This window comes from Leuresthes tenuis, unplaced genomic scaffold (assembly GCF_036924035.1).
Source record: "Leuresthes tenuis unplaced genomic scaffold, fLeuTen1.0.hap1 SCAF_24, whole genome shotgun sequence".
Lineage (NCBI taxonomy): Eukaryota > Metazoa > Chordata > Actinopteri > Atheriniformes > Atherinopsidae > Leuresthes > Leuresthes tenuis.
In genome coordinates, this window is record NW_027325378.1 from 3,424,629 (window position 1) to 3,438,735 (window position 14,107).

General features: G+C 42.4%; 1 protein-coding gene across 3 annotated transcripts in view; it reads left to right on the forward strand.

The window, feature by feature from the left end:
• Window positions 1-14,107, forward strand: part of gli3 (GLI family zinc finger 3) — a 92,702-nt gene that overhangs the window by 58,656 nt on the left and 19,939 nt on the right. For all 3 annotated transcript variants that reach the window (XM_072378659.1, XM_072378661.1, XM_072378660.1), the window contains exons 5-6: window positions 8,367-8,572; window positions 11,894-12,055. In XM_072378659.1, the coding sequence (XP_072234760.1) occupies window positions 8,367-8,572; window positions 11,894-12,055 (368 nt within the window). The remainder of the gene's footprint in view (window positions 1-8,366; window positions 8,573-11,893; window positions 12,056-14,107) is intronic.

Sequence of the window (14,107 nt, forward strand, 5' to 3'; positions counted from 1 at the left end):
TGTAGGCTGCACCTTCACACACAGACAGGCGTGCTCATTACCTGACTTGTCAGGTTGTGAAGCCGATGGGGTGTGGAGCCTGAGCACTGTTTGGCTGCAGGCGTCAGTTGAATGTTTGTGTAAAGGCATCAAGGCCATCGAGACAATGCTTAAGAGGAAAAAGAAGATAGATGTGCTTCCTCTCTGTTTTGAGAAGTTTAACACTTTAACACCCAGGAGTCTCCTCCTGTCTTCTCTCTAGCCTCAGGCATGCCAGAAGAACTCAAAACACTGACTGCTAGCTAATTCCACCTGTGCTTACTCTCTTGCTTTATAAAAAATAGAAAAAAAAAAGGCAATCAGGCACATATTTGCAGCGAGCTGAGATGAAGGTGGAAAGTGCCATTGAAAGCGACTGCTCTATTTGTAAAAGGCCAAATCAAGCATGGGAAAAGACTAAAAAGGCAGAAGAAAATCACGTTTGTTCCCTGACTCCAGCCAGCTTGAAATTACAGGAAAAAAGGCCGGCTCATTTTGTGCAATTTCACTTTCAAGTTTTCCTTTTCTTGCTACGAACTAAGTTGATTCGTTTTGGTAGACATTCTTATCTCGATGGCTGAAATTACATTTAATTGCAGTGTGGAAAAAGGGTTTTCAAAACAGCCCGTGAGAATAAAAAACCCTGCTGCGTGGCGGAGCCAAACATAAACTTTTCAAAAACCACCACAAGTGAGAAGATTCTGTCTTTTCTGATAATTTCTAATCCCCTGACTCGTTAGGCAAAGATCCTTTATTTAAAAACCAGAAAGCATTGGAGTTACGGTTTAAAATGGAGCCTCTGACACCTGGACCCGGTTGTTATGACCTCAGCCTGTCACAGTCACTGACTGCAGTTGATAAATATATGTTATCACTCCAGTGGCATGGAAGTGATACGTGCCCACAGGGATGTACTGTGCATCGTTCATGCAGGACGAGGGTGTTCCTGCTGCTGCTTATATGTGGACAGACGCACCGGATTTACTGAAGGAGAGTATTCAACTGGACAGCATGTGTGTGAGCTGACTCCACGGTGGATGGGAATGTCTGGAACGCCTCCAGAGGTATCCCACCGAGAGGGAATCCTGCTTGATGTGACCATGAATAGAACGCCTTCCCTACCCCCCGAACCCACCCAGGCCTTTGATGTCAGGAGGTCACACTGAGACCTTACAGTTTTGAGGGAGGCATAGTTACCCTGAAAGCCTGGCAACCTCGCCATACGCTGCCAGTTTCATAGCCTGAACTGCCCAAACAAGCCAGAAGAACAACTTAAAAGCACAGAAATGACTGTAGAACTGTCTTAGAAGCGCCTGACCTTATTACTGAAATGCTCTCATTAAATAGGCTGCCTCCACTGATATATCAAGGCAGACCAACAACCAAAAAAGCTATTTGCTTTTTCACCTTCAACTTTAACTCAATTGTTATGTGTTACAGGGTTTGGAAAGAACATAAAGCCGCTGTTGCTTTCATTCACCTACCTGCATATGGCAGCTACGGGTACTATATTAAAGCATGTGGGGCCCACAAGAACTGCGACCGTCAGCACGGGCAGTTTGTGTTGGCTGCTGCAAAATGCAGTTATTAAACCAAATGTACTATAATTACAGTCTGAAATTAGTTGGTGATTCAAGTCATGATGCTGTCATGACAACAAACAAGCAAAATGGAAGAAGAAACAACTAAAGGATTTCAATAGAGAGCTGGTTCTGCAGTCTAAACTTAAGGATTTATGTATTTTTTGCACAGGGTGACTGATTCTTTGGATACAGAACTAATCGGATCCAAACTTTTCTGTGGGTCGATATAATGCAACAGAGTAAATCCCCAGCTTCCAAAAAGAAAAATAAAGAAAGGTGTCTTTGTGAGGCTTCTGCTGTTGTCCTTTGGTAATTTAAAGGACCAAATATAGGCGGCTCAGTGCCACATCACTGGGTGCTTACTCTCAGAAAGCTGAATAATGACACAGTTGTTGGTTCGAACGTTGCGTTCCAAAATACAGAATCTCTGTACTTTCACACAGGACACCACAGCTCAGTCTCGTTTTGAAACAGACTATTTGAAAAAGGCTAATGAAAGAGATGTGGATCAGCACCAAAACCTAAAGGGGTTCTTTTCTCCCAATCATCCACCTCTCCTCGGGTGTCTTGGTTTCCCTCCTGGACCTGTTCCCTTCGTGACCTGAACTCAGATAAGCAGATAAGGATGGATGGATAGATAAGATTACATGAATATGTTTCTGTTTATCTGTCTTTTAACCTCTTTAAAAGCCATCTTTGATCTGGATCGGCCAAGAATAACACCATGTGTAGCCGGCCTAACGGGACTGTTAGTCATGTTTCTGAAAAACAATCATATGTGGGTATTTGTTCTTGTTATTGGCTTAGTGTAGTTGCCATAGAGATGACTTCTTCAACTATACAGGCTACTGGTTTGCCATAAAGTAAACTGTAGTTAAATGTTAAAAGCTGCCTCGAAGTCACTGGGATGTGCTTTTGTGGCAGAACTTAATGTAGACTTTCCCATAGAAATATCAAGAACTAGCTACCTTCCTCTGTTTGTGTCTCTCAGTTTCTATCTTGTCTGTCTTCTCTTTCTCCTTGTCTCAGCTCCCTTTCCTCTCTCCTTGGGTCTCAGCTGGCTCTGTTTCTTTGGCCCTTTGATCTCAGTGAAAGGGTTTGGAGCTTTAAAGTGCTTCTGTTTCCGCTGTCAGGAGGCCCTCTCTTTCTCCTCTCTGGTTTAGGCTTTCAGAGCGGTGGCAGCAGTGTTGTGGTGTGTTGCTGGGTGGGTTAGGGGGCTGGAAGTGGATGAGGTGGTGCGGGTCTCTGTGAGGTGGTGAGATTGAGGTGAGGTTGGAGTGGGGGTGGAGGGCATGCGGTGTTGTCAGCCTCGGTCAGGAGAGGCTCTGACACCTAAATGATAGCGTTTCCCTCCAGAAAACCCTGGTTCCCACCTCAGTCAGCCCCCACAGGTGAATATGTGTGCATACCGTCTTCTGAACATCTCGTTCTTGATGGCAACAGCAGAATTTTAGCAAATCAAAACCTTAAATGCTCATTTAAGGGAAGAAAGGATGCATGTTACCTTAAATAAATGTATAAAATGAGAAAATAGTTACATTCAAACCGACTGTTTCATCTTTCTTTAGCAGAAATCGATCATTTCAATTCATAACAATAAAGGAGACATGAATGAAAAAAATCACTTTTTTGTGCTTTTGAGCATGTATTTGGGTGTCTGAAATGGGTATGAACTCAAAAACTCTTCATAACACAACCCTCTCACTTTGTTTTGGACCACCTCGATCTGAATATAAGTTTAGTGAGTCTTTCAGATTTGGAAGGTACTGTGAATTATCCCCATCTTTATTTCCAGCCACAGCTTCAAATCATGGTACGTTCCCTGTTGCTCAGCTGGGAAGTTGGAGCGCTTACTTTCTGCTTTGCTATTTAGTGGAAATTCTGTAGGTCAGTTAAGAAAGAATTATTTTGACCAAAAATAACAAATAAAAGGTTTTATGTTTACAAGATAAGCTATCTTTCTGTGGGAATGACTTAAACTGTGGGAGTCAGGGTCGACAAACTGTACTTAAATACAGAGAAATCTGACTTCTTGATTCTTCCTAGTCAGAAACTTTCAGTCAAATAAAGCATCAGTTGGAAAAATCTGTGAAACGTTGCCCATATAAGCAACGGTTCCCAACTGCAGCCTTTCAAAACTTAGACAAAAAACATGGAGTTGACATGTGATGGAGGAGTTAATTTAATTTGACGACCACCTACTTGCTGGTTGTTGAATTTAGTGTTCCTATTTGTGAGTGAAATAGCTGTTCTTGTATGCTTGGATGTCACGAACATTTAATGAATTTAATAAAAAATATAATATGTCTCCTTTAACCATAGAGTTCTCCTCTAAATGGTAAAATAACAGTAACTAAGTAAGAAAAAATCGACTCAGCTCAAAGGCTTTCCCATTAAAAATACAATCCAGTAGCTGCTTTGCAAGAACTTGAGCTTTTATTGGGTTTAGTGTTTCATTCATTGTCTGCCTATCCTTCCATACGGCTCACAAGAGGATGGCATCGTACACTGTACCTTGTAAGAGGAAATATGCTCTCTGGGCAGCTCCAGATCTAGCGAGTTAGCAAGTTAGCTTCAGTGGATAATTCTCTAAAATTCATAGATGTCTTTGGCAGATCTTGCACATCCCTGAGTACCAAAGAGTTGCTTTAAGTAGTGATTTTTAGGAGTTTTTAGGAGTATATGTATAAAAAAGGTCATGACTTTTGTCTTTCTTTTCCTCATCTCTCTGTTTTGGACCAGCCTTTAAACCTGCTATGAATGAAACTACGATGGTCTGTGCACAGTAACATTTGTTGGCATATTGAACTTGGATTTGGACTTGGACCAGTTTCCTGTTCCCTTCTGCAAAGTACGCATAAAAATGTTTCATCTTATTTTATACGAAGCCATTTCATGCTTGACCTAAAAGTATTTTGCAAAGCACAGTTCCTATTATAGCAGCCCGCTGTGTCAATACCGCCAGCTCCAACAGCTGCCCCACAATGATACATTCTGTGCATAAATGATGTCATCAGCCTTAGCCACAACTGTGTTGTTTCTGCAGCTTCCATCCACAAAAAATATTAGTGTTGACACAACCTTGTTCCAAACAAAGATTCAAGGTCTTTTTCAATGAACACACACCCCTCTGTGAAACCTCAAAATCTTTTGGAAGAATATTTACCCTTGGCGAGTGTACATTCATGCAGTGAAATCAGACGACAGTTTAAAATCCACAGACCGCCCAGTGTAAACATGCGTTGCCTTAAAAGAGGCGATGGCTGGTTTAAGCAAGGCCACGTGAAAGAAAATGGCTTCCATATGTGAAACACTCAGGCTTTCTTGTGCCCTGTCTGAAGGATGTCTTCTTTTAGGGTTAATAGGAGTTGTAAACCTATGAAAAAAAGGTTTCTTTCGCCCGAGTACCCTGTGGTACAGCTTTGATGGAAATCTCAAATCAGGTGTATCTAAAACTCTTCTTTTCCTGCACACACCTGCTTGCACACACACAAGGGTTGAGCATTCCTGCACACACTGCTTCTTGTCAGATTACTTCCTTTTGTCATGTTGATTAATGCATGCTGGCAGATGCTAAGATGATCACGGCTCTGCAGAGAGGAGCTGAATGCAGAGGATCAGGCCACTGTATTGCAGTTTCTTCCGGAGAATCGCCACACTCCTCCGAACTATCCATCTCTCTGCTGTCCTCCTCAAATCCCCTCACACCTGGCTCTGCACCCCCTGAGACATCTTTGTTCTCCCTTTCTTGTCCAACTCCTTTTCTGTTGTAACTCTTCTCTATCTACCCTTTCCTCCCCAACTCGTAGTTCATATCTTCACAAGCTCCCTCCTTCTCTCCTTGTAACTTCTGTTCATGCTCTAACTCAACTGTATTCTCTCTTTTCAATTCTTTTTCTCCCTTTTCACCTTTCAGCTGGCTGAATTCACCATGTGTCATTGTCTTCATACAAATCAAAATGTGCTTTCTTCCCTTTTTGTTTACTGGCTACCTCTTTTTTTACCCTTTTAATCTATCAGTACTCAAGACCTACCAGTAGGACTCCTGGAAACACTAATGTTTATGTTGTTTATGCTCATGTATTCAGCAGACGCTTTTATCCAAAGCGACTCACAAATGAAGATATAACAAGCTATACAAAAAGCTAACAATAAACTACATAGAAGGAACCCACTAGTCTGACTATGTCAGAGGTGACAGAGTAGAGATAGGGAATAAGAATAAGCGAATAAGAGCAGTACAGCAGAGGTCAGGGTAGGGCGACGGGGTTAAACGGTGTCATGGTAGGCAGAAATTACAGGAAAACTCTGTTTGTAGTTTAGTTTCTTCTCTGTAGTCGGTGACCAAGCAGGTTTCCCCTCATCAAGCTCAGTCATGAGACAACAAAGCGAACGCCAGTCTGCAGCTGTGTTGTGATCAGTGTAAATGAGGCTTGGAGATGGTGGCGAGCGGGCACATGACTTGCTTATCGTAAACACACTCTCACACACACACACACCTGTTTGAAGTTGCCCTCACTGTGGCCTGCTGGGCATTGAGGAAATAAGAGCTTTTTGACAGCCGACGTGCAAAAGCGCACTAATTGAATGGAGGTGGAAGCAAAGAAATTTCCACGAGCGCAGTGTCGAAATGTCTGGGAGGATCCTGCGAGCGCTGCTAATATTTTCCATCATGGATTGTGCACGCTCTGACATCGTGTGTGATGTTGTCACACACATGACCACAGTCAAAGCATTTTACATGGTCCCGTAGACCCTCTGGGCTAATTATGGGACGGCCTTTCGAGGACAGAGTTTGTATGTGACGAATGTCCTGTGTGTTTTAAGTCTGCCTGTTGTTTCCAGTCCTCACTGCTCATTATTGACCCTGTCCTGAGCTCTTTCATTACGAGAGCTGTGAAGTGGAGGGCCGACGGGACCGGTAGGGGATCAAGAGACTGGGCGGAGGTTGTAATTGGACTGTTCCGCTCCCCCTGGCCTCACTCAAGGTCACTTTGTGAGACAAACCGTGGGTCAGGTCTCTCACTTTTCTCCATCTCTCCTCCTCCCTCTTAAATCCACACTTTTCCTCTCTCCCTCCCACTTTCAGCCATCCTCCTCTTCTCCTGGGGTCTTTTGTCACAGCAGACTGGTCCACTGGGGAGCCACAGAGAAGTGGAGGGGCTAATTCAGTCTAATCTTTCAGCCCCTTAATGTCTAGCTGATATGTGGATTTCTCCACATCCTCCGGGGAAGGCCTTTGTGGTGAAGGCCATCATTATGGAGTTTCCAGGCCCTCCTAACCAATTATAAGTAGGGAGACAAATTACTTTGTCTTCAACTTGGCTCCTCAGAAGTTTTCCTGATTGTTCTCAACTTTTTTAAAATCACATTCAATAGAGACAATTCAGAGTGAAGCTTTTTGACAGTAAGAAAGCTGATAGTGCTCGTTTTTTTGTATTCAAAGAAGAAGAAAAAGCATTTTGTGTCAGACTTGCAGATGGATTTTGGATCTGTCATGTGTAATTCTGTACTTGGTTTCAGCTCAAAGTCATCTGAGCAATGGAGCATTGTGGTGTAGCTTAGCTTGTCTTGCTCTGGCCAGCGGTGAGCTTGGTCTAACGTTTCCCTCTGATTAAGAAGCAGTGGTGAAAGCTGCCTTTGATCTGAGGAAATGTCTGCGTACGGAGCAGTTGGAATGCTGCGCTCTGCTTTCTGCCTTGCAGATGGAAGGAGAGAGATACTGTCGCGGTCTAATTGCCACTCTCAGTCCACTCATGCTAGTAAAATCTTGACGTCCTGGCCTAATGAAAGGAGCATGATGTCAAATTTGCAGAGAAATTAGATTATTCGTGTTTACTTTAGCCATGAATTTGGGGACATAAGAGCACAGTGAAATCAAAAGATGCGGTTACCTAATCGCTCTAACTGGTTATAATGGGAATCATACAGTGGGAGTCTATGGCAGCGATTCAAGCCCTGTTTTAGTCTGATATTTAATTAATCCTATTACTGTCCAAGCTGCTTGGTCGATATTAGGGTCACTTTAACAATAAGTAGAGCAAAGACATGCAGGCCTGTCTGTTTCCAGCAACTTCCTACAGCTCAGCTATGAGGGTACCAAAGCACTCCCAGGACCTGCTCGCTGTGCCCAGTAAACCAAACACGTATACAACAAATAACTAAAGGCACTCAGCAGTGTGTTTATTTCCTGGAGTCACGCGCTGTGCAGAATATTCATAATAAAGATGTGAAACTCACATCTATTTAGTTTTCTTTTTAACTTGCAGTGAACAGATATGTTCAACATCTGGTTATGAGACAGTAGAAATAGACTAAGATATGATTTTAGATGCTAATTCTAGAGTTTAAGCGTTTAAACAAACCTGAAGTTAGAGTTCAGGAGGATGTGATGTTGCATGAAAGTTTTTTTCCCTCATAAATGGGTGGTGTAAAGTGTGAACGTCTTCACTCTCTTTTCTCTGAAGCATTTAAGGATTAATATGGATGTTAGTGTAGAGCTGTGGTTCACAATGTGGCACAAACACATGGTACTGGGGAATTTTTGTGCTGGGTCCATACCGCAAGAGATGGAATATCGACAACATGCAAGGTTTAAAACCACAAATGAGTTATCAAGTATAAGTCATCAAAAGGAAACCTCATTAGTGTCAGAAGTGATCAAAATAACTCCTCAGTAAATGCGTCTGATAGCTTCGGGTTTCATTCTAAGTGACAGCACATGTGTCATGCTCTTCCTGTTCTGTCTTCTGTGTTTCTCTGCAGCCCTCCGTCGCTGGCGGGCAGTCCGGCCTTCTCAGACATCTCCCTCATTCGCATCTCGCCGCAGCGGAACCCGCCCGTGGGGGCGGAGTCGCCGTTCCACCACCCACACCCCTACATCAACCCTTACATGGACTACATCCGCTCTCTCCACAGCAGCCCCTCCATCTCTGTTGTGTCAGCCACCCGGGGCCTCAACCCAGCAGATGGTGAATAAAATGAAACATACACCAACACACAGAACTTCATGCACACACACTCATCTGCACAGAACCCCAGCGGAGCAGAAACAGGCAGCAAGGCCTCAGAAGGCCTTTTAAAATAATTGTTGAAATTGATCAGTTAGGTTTGATTGCTATTTGCAGGAGTCCCAGCTCTCTGGTTCACTTCAATTCCTGTTTGAGACCAGAGGAGGTCAGGTGGGAGGCAACCAGATCCATCTCTATTAAGACCCAGGGGTCGGTGAGATGTTATCGGAGCGAGAGAGCTGGTGTACGGGAGCATTATGAGTGCAGTATGTTCCGTGTGGGTGGGGGCCCAGATTGGAGGGAGGCTAATCCTTTTGATCTGTGAGTCATGTCGGAGACCTCTGGAGGATGCATCAGTGAGCGGCAGGGTCATATACAGTTAGACTGAGCACAGCGAGGGGAGGTCGGATTCAAGTTCAGGGGTTTCAGGGGCAGGGAGGTTCAGATGTTCTGGTTTCCTTAAGGAAGTATTTTTTCCCCAAGATGTTAAAATGGATTTTTTACTGTAGCAGAAGCCTGGACCCTGTGAAATATAGTGTTGAAAATGATGAGAAGGAAAAGCCAGAATCGATACGTTTTAGCAATTTGGTGATGTGGGATGAAAGCTTTTTAAGGTTATTAGTCGCCGTGAAACAGGAATTTATGAAAATTCAAAAATTAGCTGCTACAAAGCGAAAGTTTTAGTTTCCAAAGTTTATGTCGTATCAACACCTGTAGATTCTGGGTATTTTTACTGTTTTCTTGTAGGCTGAATAAATAAAGAAGCTAAACAGAAAAATAAATAACAAGCTGCCATGGAGAATAAAGAAACAGAGATGTAGAAATAAAAGAATGAAACCGACCACGACATGCAAAGGAAAAAGGAAAAGGCTTGTTTTTTAACGTATTATTAACATATTAACAGTTTGTTTATTCCTCTACATACACGTTACATAGTTCTTTATTTCTGGACTAAAATGAATTTCTTTTCCAGGTGTGATTTAAGTATTTTAAGAGTCTGGATTTCTGCTTCATCACTTTTTACTTTTGATTAATGTACATTTTCAGTTTTCAGTCCATGCTTTTTGATTTGGATTCTATAACCTAGTGACACAGCTGTCAACATGTTATATAGTTAGATGCTGCCATAAACGGTGGTAAAGACATTTTAGATCATTATTAGATTATTTCTTTTGGATCTTAGAAATTTCCTGAGCTGTTAGTGGGAAGATCTTACTTCCCAAATATCCACATTCCCCTTACAAATGTTGAAATGGCCCAGTAACCCATTATGGTCCCCACAGCCTCAGCCATCAACCTTTTGACGCTTCAGCTGCAGACACCCTCTTTAGCTCCCCGTCTGGCGTTGAAGTGTACTTCTGAAATGGCAGATAACGGGGTCATTTCCTCTGTACCTGTGCACTCGACTTCATCTCATCCAGGTCTGTTAAAAGCGGTGTCAGAGTGAGGACTAGAAGCCTCTGCTTGCAGCTTTACTCGACCACTCTCCCGCACTCCAACGCGGCTTTTTGCAAACTGGAGGTATACACTCAAGCTCAAACTCTCTGCCCTCCAATTTTTCCATTACCATAACATAATCTGCACCAGGCTCGGATTGCTTTAAATCAAAATAGTTTCTCCAACCTACCACATGATCCCCTTTCAATTCATAATGCTGTGAATTGTGAATGAGGCACCTAATTACTCCTTTAATCAATCCAGTGATTAATTAACCCATCAGCTTTTGTGTTGTTAGTATATCACCAAGCTTACAGGGAGCCTCCTTCTTCAATATGCAAAGATTTTTTTTTTTCTAGCAAAAAGTACATTTGAATAATGATGAATTAATTAACAAATCTAATGGAGATTTAAAGTGGGTGGGATTTAGTGCCACCCTCTTGCTGCCACACATTTGCTTTCACACACTTTTCTCTCTTTTGCTTCCCCCTTTTAATATTTAGCTCTTCCCTCCATGAGAATCAGTTCAGAGGTAGGCTCGCCCCTGATCCTATTGTTGTGCTAAAGGAGCACCGGGTGGCTCACCGAGTCCTGAGGCACATCTCTGCCTTCTCCCCATCCAGTGCCACACTGACAGCCTTCCTCCCCACTCCCCCTTTTTGCCCCAAGGATGGCACTCTGATGCCAGCATTTCTGATTTAGAAATTCCGTAAAGCTCTTTTCCGTGCATAGATACTGAATGGGGCACATTATGGTTGAATGCAAAAGCAAAGCTGAGGCGGAACACTTGGGACAATTAAGAAACTCCCCCCTTCTACTGAAGACATAAAAGCCAGATCGAATTAATTTACTGTTCTTTTTCTTCCTCTCATACAACCAATCATGGATGCATATTGCAGGCAAACAGGCCAGACTTAAAAGGAAATCCCTCTCATTCGTTGTTTCTTTATTTATTTTCTCTTTATTTTTCCAACTGGGGGGGAAAAAGAGCTGCAGCAGTCTATATTTGCAGCCAAAACCAGCGTTAGTCTTTTACCTCTCTCTTTCTTATAATATTTGCATAAGGAAGCCCATCGCCAGATGTTTATTTTTAGGCTATGGTTCAAGGACTTACAGCACTCTATAACTAAGGGAATGACTTGGAAAAGGGAGGCTTTTGAAGGGAGAAAGTGAAGTGGAGGGAGAATCGTTTGCTGTATCTGTTCTGTGTGCAGATCTATCTGGGAAGATTTAGGCCTTTTGTTTTCCTATCGAGTTTAAACGAGCAGAGTGGAGGAGCAGGTTGCATATCTGCAGAGTGCAGCCCTTATGTGTGCGACACACATGCACCGTCTTTGGCAAAAGCTGCGTGAGCCCACATGCTCTTACCACACACACATTTACAGTACAGATACACTCATGCACCCCCTGCAAATGATCAAAGAACAGGGGGATGAAGAGAAAAGGCTGTTTAAGAATTTTATTGTAAGACTATCAGTTATGCTGTTCCCGGCATGAATGCATCAATCAAACACTAATGCACACTCACTGTAATCTCTGAGCAAGCATGCGGTAATCCCCAGTGAGATTCTCCACTTCAGGTGATGCTCCCTGTGCAGCTGTTTTGCTCAACTTGATGGTGTTGCTAATGTGCTCATTACTGTTCTGCTGAGCTGATTATCATCTAAAGTAAATGAGTGCAAGTTTTCTAACGCAGCGCAGGTGCAGTCCCTGTCGTGTTATCTCACCACCTAATGCATTTTCTCCCTCCTCGGTCGTTTCAGCGGGTGCTCCTTGTCACCTCTTGTGTCACTTTTGCCTTCGCCTCTTTCCCCTTTGCTGACCTGACCTTCTCTCCTGCTCCAGCGCCTCACACTGGCCTCACCACAGCTGAGTACTACCATCAGATGGCTCTGCTGGCAGGTCACCGTAGCCCCTACACGGCCGACCTCCTCCCATCCGTGGCATCCACGGCCGGGGCGAGCAGCGCCAGCGCCCTGCACATGGAGTATCTACAGGCGATGGAGAGTAAGTCTGCACTGCTCTCACAGAACATGTGGACACAGAAAATTAGGCTGTTAGCAAAATTCTTTACTTGTCTGCTAGTTTTTATGGACGTAGAAGCCAAAGTCAAATTTATTTGTAGCACATTTCATGTACAAAACTATTTAAAGTGCTTTACATAAAATAAAAGCATTGCAGCGGGGAGCAGAAGAAGCATTAAAATATGTAAAAGAATATAAATAGAATAATTAAATTGAATTAAAATGAATAAAAACAAGCGACAGTCTCGATAAATTAAAAGATATCCTGCAGATTTCATGCATAGACACATGAGAAAATAAATGTTTTTAACCTGGATTTAAAAATGTCTATATTTGGTGACGGTTTAATCTCCTCTGGCAGTTTATTCCACTTGTTTGCAGCATAACAGCTAAATGCTGCTTCTCCAGGTTTAGTCTGGACTCTGGACTGGACCAGCTGACCTGAGTCAAAACTAGAAGATTATGACATAAAGTCCAAACTTCATCCAGACTTATTTTCCAACAATTTAGTTGTAATTAATTACGGCTTGATTTTGTTCCTCTTGAGGTTGTGTATCTCTAAAATAGAATAAGGTACATATTACAGCCAATAAAGACACATTTAATACTTGATTTTTCCTGAAGAATTAAAGTTTAACAAATATAGATGTGTGGATTTTATTCATCCCTTTCACTGTGACATTCGCACATCAAACAGTGTCAGGGCATCTACCTTAAAAGCAGTATTAAATAGGTTAGATTGAAAGGTAAATTAAGTGAAATAACTACATTCCAATATGCACCAGGTCCTATCTACAGAACTACCCAATTAAAGAATGCCTTTGCTGGGAATGAGGTTTACGCTGAGGTAAACTGGATATTTCAAGTGGGTAGAATGACACCACCGTGCACATCCATCCCTGCAGGGACTTCACCTTAAAGTATCTTGAATGCATACCTGCACATTAAAGTGTGGGTGGCCCCAGCAGTAGTTCAACTCTTAAACTGCACTTTCACAATGCACCGATAGATAGCTCAAGCCACGCTTCAACCACGGCGAGGAGGCTTCTGCAACTTTACTTTGACATAATTTAAATGAGCCACTGTCTTAATGTGTTGAGCTCAGGACTGTGCAGAGGACTTATGCTAATGAGTTATTTTAAAGTGTAAATAGGAAATTAAATGCACACTGAATCTTAGAAAGGTCGGACAGCTTCACCCCGCTCCCTTTGATGAGAATGTATTTAGTCAGGCAGACACTGCTTTCATGGAAATCTGGGGTGAACTTCCCCCGATTCCTCAGAACAAACTAATTAAAACTAGCCAAACTTGTGCGGGTATCAGAAAATTAATTGCTATTAAGTGGGAATTGGAATGTCCCACCATTCATCACTGGAGCAATCCTTTCTTCTCTGTCACTTTTTAAGATTAATAGACTGAAACAAAACAATTAGGGCCAAATTTAAGTGGAGATGCGCTGCTCCGCACTTAAAAATCGCCTGTGATCATTGCCGGTAATAACTCATCATGTTTCAACAATGTGCGCCGGGAAGAATTAACACTTTAAAGCTTTGGTGGATTTCAGCAGAGAAAAAAAAACCCATACAAAGAGCAGGTTCTATCAAGAGGCTTTCACTGATAATCTGGGCTACTATTTTACAGAAGCTATTTTAGTCCATTTCAAATCAGCGTAATTACCTTCAGATAGAGTTCTGCTAATGAAACAATGGGCCTGTCCTGCCTATTTGTGCCTTAATGTGTTATTGTCTTCGTTAGTACCGCCTAATTAGCAGCAAAGCTCTCATACATCACTATGACTAAAGTCCACACTCTCGTCTTTATTTGTCCTCTTTATCAGCTAATATCAGAGCTATTTTTTTCTGCTTTTCTTTATGTAACCTGATTAATTACATGGTTACACATAAACATTCGATAGGTGGTGGTAAAGAAATGTAGCTTTAAGCAGGTATAAACATCTGTAACACACCACTTTTATAATGCAGATGTATATGATGTAATTGCTCCCAAACTGTAGCTTGTTAATAATTAATAATTT